General features: G+C 28.4%; 1 protein-coding gene across 2 annotated transcripts; it reads left to right on the top strand.

Annotated features, from left to right (window-relative positions):
• Positions 1–2,050: 2,050 nt before the first annotated feature.
• LOC113377605 (ras association domain-containing protein 8-like) lies at positions 2,051–6,136 on the top strand. 2 transcript variants are annotated; one of them, XM_026617977.1, is made up of 10 exons: positions 2,051–2,159; positions 2,263–2,373; positions 2,441–2,652; positions 3,346–3,555; positions 3,645–3,750; positions 3,938–4,072; positions 4,196–4,312; positions 4,414–4,601; positions 5,383–5,630; positions 5,876–6,136. In XM_026617977.1, the coding sequence occupies exons 1-10, from the start codon at positions 2,088–2,090 to the stop codon at positions 5,974–5,976; spliced, it is 1,500 nt and encodes a 499-aa protein (XP_026473762.1). In that variant the 5' UTR covers positions 2,051–2,087; the 3' UTR covers positions 5,977–6,136. The 2 variants fall into 2 exon arrangements, with proteins under 2 accessions (XP_026473762.1, XP_026473761.1); XM_026617976.1 differs by having other exon boundaries at positions 4,414–4,613.
• The last annotated feature ends 2,318 nt before the right edge of the window (positions 6,137–8,454 follow it).

Here is an 8,454-nt window from a genome sequence, read left to right as displayed (position 1 = left end):
TACCTAGTTTCCGCAACCATTTTAAAATTAGAAGTACAACTTCAATAAAGTATTTTTAAGCATTTTATGATTAGAATTATTTTTTTGAAAATATTTTATAAACATTAAAAACATATTGTAATTAATTATTTTATATATAATTGTAATTTACTATTGTAAGTTGTTCATATTAACTTTCCGAAGGAGAAGTTTATGTTTTCATCAAAAAATTCGAATTGCTAATTTTATGTTTTCTCGACGTTTCAAGCCATTCTAAATCGAATGAGACCAAATTTGGAAAAAGTATGTGTGTGTGTGTGTGTGTGTGTGTGTGTGCGTGTATGTGAACAGATTTTTTGCCGTAAATCGACGTTTTCTCAAAAACGGCTGGATCGATTTCAAAAATTTAAAAGCCATTCGATGTATCTTGATGAGGACTATTATTTGTCAGTTTTCTTTATAAATCGCAGAAAAGTGAAAAATTTTTCGTCTACGTTTCAGCCCGCAATTCTGAATCGATTTTGAAAATTCAAAAACCGTTTGAAAGATATTGATTGGGAATCATGCTGATTAGTTTTTGGTAGAAATCGGCCGGGCCGTTTTCTTGTAATAAAGTTAAAAAAAAAAAATTCGACGATTTTTATAATTATTTTTTTTGACGGTAGATACCATAGTCTTCTAGATCATACTAAAATATTACGGCCCTACGACAACTGGTTCAGCTTTAAAAATTCGTCAAAGCTTGCAAAAATAGGTATCATTTTTTTAACATTTGTCAAAATTAGACTTTTGATCGACGTTTTCTTAAAAACGCCTGAACCGATTTTAGAAATTTAAAAACCATTTGATGTGTTTCGGTGAGGACTATAGTTTGTCAGTTTTTTGCGACGATCTACCAAGCCATTTCTTTGCAATTTGAAAAAAAGTGTTAAACTTTTCGTCCACATTTAAGCTCATCCTACCGAACCGATTTTAAAAAATCAAAAACTGTTCGAAAGATATTAGTTGGGAATGGTACTGATTAATTTTAGGTGAACTGTTGAAGAAAAATTTAAGCCGATTTTCATGGAACTTTTTTTGGCGATATACATCATGGTCTTATAGAACTTACTGTAATATTACGGCCTTATGGCAAGTAGTTTAATTTTAAAAATTCGTCAAACTTTGCTAAAATTATTATCGTTTTTTTTTTAAGTAGGATTGATGAAGTATATTATTTACACATTTTTTTTTTGATTAAGTCGATTATTTACACATATCGGGAAGTTCATGTAACTTGCCTCAAGGCTAAATACCAAACCAACTAGTTTATATTTTGCATTTCAATGTGTGGGATGTTGTTTAAAAAAAAAGAACATTTACATTTTATTTAGTTTAAAATCTAGATATTAACGTAAAATGCCGCTAGTAACATCGTCCGTTGCGTTGACCGTTGATTGGTAGGTTGATTAACGAGATTGAAGTGCCATCTAACGATACATGTACACAGATGTCTATGATATATAAATTTGGCGAAGTGAACAATCTATATATCTAACTCCTTTATCTTCGCACTTAGTACTATGTATGTGCTGTCAATTTAAGACTGCTTTGTATAATATATATGTAGTAGAAAATAATGTCAATATTAACATCTCAGTGTTGAATTTTTTACGAAATTTAGTAGAAAGAAGTACGCTAAAATTTATACGTTTAGCACAAATTTTAATTGTTGTGAAACAGGATAAGTCATTCAGACTGTGCATAAATGTGTAAATATAATCATTTAATCATGTAAACACACGATGAAAATCAATTATGAGTATTGTTTATATGATTGTCTCTGCTAAATAAATACTGCAATAATATGAACAAATTCAAAACAAACAAACCTATTGACCTTAATTTTGTGATGTGAAAAATATGATCCTTAATTTTAACATGGAATACATAAACTTGAAGCTCTTGATAGTTCATTAAAATAACATGTATTAAATTAATTTGTAAATAGTTCGTATTGATATATTGATAAAAGATGATATTAATATTTTTTGTAATTAAATGAAACATGTTCTTCATAGCGTGCATGCATAATTTTTAATATATTTTAATAATAAAGCACGAAAAACATGGAGTTAAAAGTATGGGTTGATGGATTTCAGCGAATTGTATGTGGTGTAACTGATAACACCAGTTGCCAGGCAAGTTGTATATATATATATATATATATATATATATATATATATATATATAATAAGCCTTTAATTAAAATATTGTGTTTCACATATTTCCAATATTTTGTAGGATGTTGTTTATGCATTAGCTCATGCCACAGGAAAAGTTGGCCGATTTAGTCTTATTGAAAGGTGGAGATGCAATGAAAGGCACTTGGCTCCACAAGAAAATCCTTTGAAGGTATTTAAATGTAATCATATAGATTTATTTGTAAGTTTATACTCATTATTTGCAATATTTTTTTCAGATTCTTATGAAATGGGGTGAATATTCTAGTGACGTCCAATTCATATTACAAAGATCAGAGGGAAGAAAGCAATTGCAACACACACAGCAAAACCAAAGCAAACATGTGCAGCTTATGCCATGTAACAATAGTACAGAAGAACATAATATGATTGATAATCAGACCATTGACTTAGAAAGACCTAGAAGCACCAGAAAAAGTTTCACTTTTGGGTACATGCTCTTATTCAAATTATATCAAATTGACTTATATTATTATAGTTTTGACTTCACATATATTTTTTTGAGTCTTTGTCAATGCTTGAATTAAAATATAATTTAGTTCACTCAAAACATTACACTATTCTAGCTCCGATACATTATTTTAACACCATTATTTACATTTATTTTAAGAGGTCAATTACTCCTTGTCCTATAATTAATTGAAAATGAATATGGGATTTCAAATCACGATTGTGCACTTCATATTTTTACTGTTATATTTCTAAATATTCATTGCCTACTAAAATTAAATTTTTATTCAAACTAATTGACAATTTTCATCATAATTCATGATATTTTCTCGTCTTGTGCTAACAATTAATAAATAGAGTAGAAAATATTTAGTTGCCGATACAGCCTTTGCCTACAAATTTGAATTTTGCTTAAGAGTAATAACTTTAAAACAGTATGAAATTTCGAAGAAATACTGAATGAATATATTTAAATGAACATTTCTGATGTACATTTAAAAAACCAAATATTTGTGCAATTTTTTTTTTTTTTTTTTTTTTATTTCTGTTAATTTTAACAATCAGATTACAATACAATCTATAAGTTAAAAGTTATGGTATTGAAAATCAAAATCAAAAAGAAAAAAAATAGAATAAAGGAAATTATTGCAAATAAAAAAAGTTTAATTTGCAGGTATCTTGTGTCAGATGTCAGACTGGCTGATAAAGTTGGTATTGTTCGTGGGGTACCACAAGTTAAACCTCACTCCACTGATAATAAGGAGCAAATATTATTAAACGGACAGGAAAACATAAACAAAAATATCACTCATGAAATAGATGAAAATTGTTTAGCAACAAATAATTTGCTAGACAATGCTAAAAAATGTTCCATTTCATATAGGTGATAAACTATAACTATTTATATATATATATATATATATATATATATATATATATAATATATATAAATATACATACTCATTTTTCAAGAGAACCTTCTACATCTTTACTGCCACCTCCATACAGAGATCCACCTCCACCTACCAATCAATTGAAAGTACCAGTAAACCCAGATACATGTAATTCCCGAAAAGAAGTATGTATCTGTTTATAATATAATTAGTAATAAACCTAGGTGCTAATATAATTAGGAATGTGTGCATTATAACTGATTTATTTTTACATTGAGCAAAACAAAACTGTAAATAATTTTTTTAACATGTGCAAATGGGCAATTAGTTTCGTTTTAATAAAATAACTGAAATTTTAACCTTAATTTTTAGGTAGATCATTCTTCAATTCAATGTTTATCAGAGATAAATGAATCTTTATTATACAATATTCAATATGGTGATTTATTGGTACTTGTAAAATATCAAAAAGATAAATTAACAGCTCAGCATTCTGATTTAAACAAAGTAAGCAATATCAATTGACTTAAATACTTACAACTATATTTATTAATTATTATTATTCAATATATATATATATATATATATATATATATATATATATATATATATATAATTTCATATCTACAGTATGATGAGGACATTGAATACATAGAAGTCAAAACTCGCGATCAACAAGAACAAATGGACCTGTTAACAAGAGAAATTCAGCAGGCGGATACAATTATTAGACAGGGCAGTGAACAGGTTATAAGCACATTATTAAACAATCTTAATACTTGAGAACGTTTTGTTAAATTTAAGAATCATTTATATTTTGATATACAAATATGTTTTTTTTTATTTAGCTTTATGTTTTGTCTTGTGTTGAAGAAGAAAATGAAATTATTAAACAGCAGGAGAAAACAGTGAGGTCAGAAATCACTCTTTTACGATCAAAATTAGCAAATTGTGAAACGGAATTACTTCAATGCAAAAATAAAATCAGATTACTTCTTGATGAACTCCAAATTGAGCAAAAGGCATATCTTAGACGGTATGATAGCAGGTTTGTTTTAAGAGAAATATAATTTCATGTTTATATATGCATACACTTTATATTTACATATATAGAGTGGAGCGGGCATTAAAGGTGCGCCACAGATATCTTGCTCGATGAACAAACAGAGTAATGAATTTTTTAACAATATAATTAGCTTTCACTTTGATTCTTTCGATGTTGCTATCAGGAAATAAACGGCAATGTTTGAAATTCCATAACAAAAGTTTTCTTGTGAGAACTGTTGTCTTTTTACGAGACCTTAATATAATTTTTAACTGTATGTTATTTAGTTGTTTTATATGTATTGTCAATTTTAAGTTGGGGAGAAGAATATTTTTAAAAAAAAACACATTTCTACAACGATGAATTAGCCGCGAGTTTTACTAAATATAGACAGATAGTTGTTCGTTTGATATGTGTTATTTGTTGTGATATAATTGGTTTGGTTTTCACATTATAATTGCTTGAAGTCAAATTTCACTTGTGTGTGTGTGTGTTTGCCCTATCCTATACATACATACATGCAAGAAGAGATTGTGAAATGCAGTATGAAGTACAAGTAAGCTTGTTACTAAGGAGAAATTTCATTTATCTCTTTTTTTGTTACTTTACGCAAAACTTTACTTACCGCAAAAATACGTTCAGTTCCACAGTTTTTAAATTTTTTTCTAAAATTATTTTTTTATGTCAAATTATTTTTGAATCTTTATCTCATGCAAAAAATATGTGTACATGGTTTTAGAAGTTCAATAAACATATTAATGTATATTTTTAGACATCAATTTGAGATGCGTCTAATGACGGAAATGGAGCATTTACAATTTGATATAGAACATGCTAAGGCAAGCACTGATGATGTAATACAAACTGCAGATGCTTTGAGAATGGAAGTGTTGGACTTGGAAAGTGCTATTATAGAAAAGAAAATGCATGTTGAAAGTCTTGTAAATGAGATGAAAGAAGTTAATTTACAGAGTCTTACTAATACTACAAATGCAGAAGAGATTAAATTTTTACTTGAAGGTACACATCAATTATATAAGAAATAATTTACTTATTCTAAAACTAAAAGTAAAATTGTTGATATAACAGGTTTTTTCACAAGATTTTATTATATGAAAAACAAATTATAAGAAATGTTAATTCTTAATTAATTTTGATTATATAAGTTTAAGATTACAGTATAAGCCGAATCAAATTATATTCTACAGTTTGCTAAATATGCAATAATATTTCCAGTAAGTTTTATAAGAAATATTATTTTTAAGGTACTCATAAACCTGGCAGTACAAGAAGAATGATTGGTTCGCCAAGGCAGCTTGAAAATGCTGTACCTACAAACAAAAATCCACATGGAGTTTGGGTGTGAGCTAAAAATTTATGCAAGTAATTATTCATTTCTTATATAAAAAACCTGTTTTCTCACAGCCATCTACAAATCTAAGATTTAAAACAACCATGATTGTCAGTATGATCTTTTTAGCTTACAATTAGTTCATTAGGCTATAGTATTTTAAATTATATTCTTTATTGTGGAAAAAAAGTATTATATTCTATTTTAGTGCTACCAGAATCATACTTTTGAAATGTTGAACAAGAAAGAGAACTTCATAATATCTATAGAAGTATTATTTGTACAAAATGAAAGAAATATCTATTTATATTATTTTTTATTTTCTATTGACAATGCTAAAATATTAATAGTTGTAAATATTTTTTGTTAAGGTTCTATTATATTTAGTTTGTCACTTTACCATCATATACATTACAAAAGTATAATACATTTTTGATATAATATATAATTATTTAAATAAATTTTAATGTAACAAACATTGTTACTATATTGACATTTATTCTTGTTTTCAATTATCTTAATTTGATATTAATTTGAAGCGTAAGGTAAAAAAATTTTTAATTGAAACCACCGTTTTTTTGAAAACCATATTTCAGTTTAAAATTTAACGTTTAAAAAACGCATTAATATTTATAATTTTAATAGTTAATAATCAACTGTATTATACTATTAGAAAGCTACTGCATTCACGAGTAGCATCGGCAACGTATTTTCAAGAAATCGCACTTATCATTAATTTAATAACTTGTGATATATCTTCACTTTATTAATATACAGTTAATCTTCTATATATATAAAAATAAGTCGGGTTTTCCTTCCTGACGAAATAACTCCAGAACGCATGAACCGATTTCGACAATTTTGCATTCGTTGGAAAGGTCTCGGGCTCCGCAAGGTTTATAGCTAAGAAAATTAGTGGTGCATGGCATCGTGCCCTAATGCAAATTGCTGGAACTTTACGTACCGTAATTAAAAATTCGAGTAATAAAAATAATCATAATTATTTTAAATAATTTCAAATAGATTATCTTCCATATATATAAAAATAAGTCGGGTTTTCCTTCCTGACGAAATAACTCCAGAACGCATGAACCGATTTGGACAACTTTGCATTCGTTGGAAAGGTTTCGGGTTCCGCAAGGTTTATAAGCTAAGAAAATTAGTGGTGCATGGCATCGTGCCCTAATGCAAATTGCTGGAACTTCACGCACCGTAATTAAAAATTCAAGTAATGACATTAGTGAGAATTATCAGAATTATGCTTGGTTAAGTCAACGAGCAATTCTTGAATAATGATGTACACGCACTGAATTTCACCATTCAATAAAAAATTGCTGGCGATTTGGTGACATACCAATGATTCCGACTGGTCTTCCGTTTGACTTTAAACGATTGCAATTTCCAGTTCGCCTTGCGTTCGCAATGACAACTAACAAGTCGCAAGATCAATCGCTTAGTGTTTGCGGAATAAATTTCAAATAGATTATTTAGAAAATCATTGTTTTTCGCATGGGCAGTTATACGTTGCCTGTTCACGAGTTGGAAAACAATCCGCTTTGTTTGTGTTAACGTTAGACCAAAAAACAAAAAATGTGATTTACCAAAGAGCACTTCAATGAAACGGTTAATTTGCGGATTCACTTTCATTTACTTAGAGAAGTTCAACTAAAAAATACTTCATTTTTGTAATCGAAATAAATTCATTACTGTTGTGCAATAAAATCAATTTTTTCATATTCAAATATAAAACAAACAAAAAAATTCTTCATCTGGTGGCGAAACGGAGTTCGTCGGGTTTGCTAGTCCCTTTATAATCGTTATATATATTTCAAAAAATTACTGCCTTAATCGGATTAAAACTACAGTGTTTACAGGCATGTCCCTAGAACTCTGCAAACATACATACACACCAGCGCTCTGGTGAATCCGCGCCCTACAAGTACCGCGCGCTATATTTTATAAAAAAAATTATATAACAGAAATATTTGATCATAGATGAAAAGGTAGAAACAAATGATTCGCTCGTTACTACGATATTCATTCTAGGTATATTGGAATAATGCAAATTAATGAAAAAAGTCGTGTACTTTCTTACGAAAGAGTAGTCACTTCAAACTCAATTATTAGTGTTAAAAATTATATACCGTAATTACGTTACAGTATTATGTAGTCATTACCAAACTTATTAACACCAGAAACACCGCCGAATGTGAGCACAGTTGGAAATGAAAGACAAAAATATTTTAGGTCTACTTCTCGAAATTGCGGAATACTCGCGGAATTACGTTCACTGGCTCAGTTATGTGAACATAATTACGGAAGTCATGAAATTGACAATTTCTTGACAAATATATGCTAGATTTAATTATGAAACTAATCATTTATCAATACTGATCAATAATTTCACAAAGTTGAATCGATTAAGCTTACCGGCATCGAATAAAAACCTTAAGCAAACGAACCGTCACATGAACCTAACTAGCTAACAAGCAA

Source organism: Ctenocephalides felis, unplaced genomic scaffold (assembly GCF_003426905.1).
Source record: "Ctenocephalides felis isolate EL2017-DRISC unplaced genomic scaffold, ASM342690v1 CF-g0.4_SCAFFOLD_01886, whole genome shotgun sequence".
NCBI lineage: Eukaryota > Metazoa > Arthropoda > Insecta > Siphonaptera > Pulicidae > Ctenocephalides > Ctenocephalides felis.
This window is presented reverse-complemented; position numbering and strand designations above follow the sequence as displayed.

Coding starts and splice junctions, on each gene's coding strand:
- LOC113377605 (XM_026617976.1), top strand. CDS start 2,088: ATGGAGTTAAAAGTATGGGTTGATGGATTTCAGCGAATTGTATGTGGT. Junction 2,160..2,262: donor CTGATAACACCAGTTGCCAG/GCAAGTTGTATA, acceptor AATATTTTGTAG/GATGTTGTTTATGCATTAGC. Junction 3,751..3,937: donor CATGTAATTCCCGAAAAGAA/GTATGTATCTGT, acceptor CTTAATTTTTAG/GTAGATCATTCTTCAATTCA.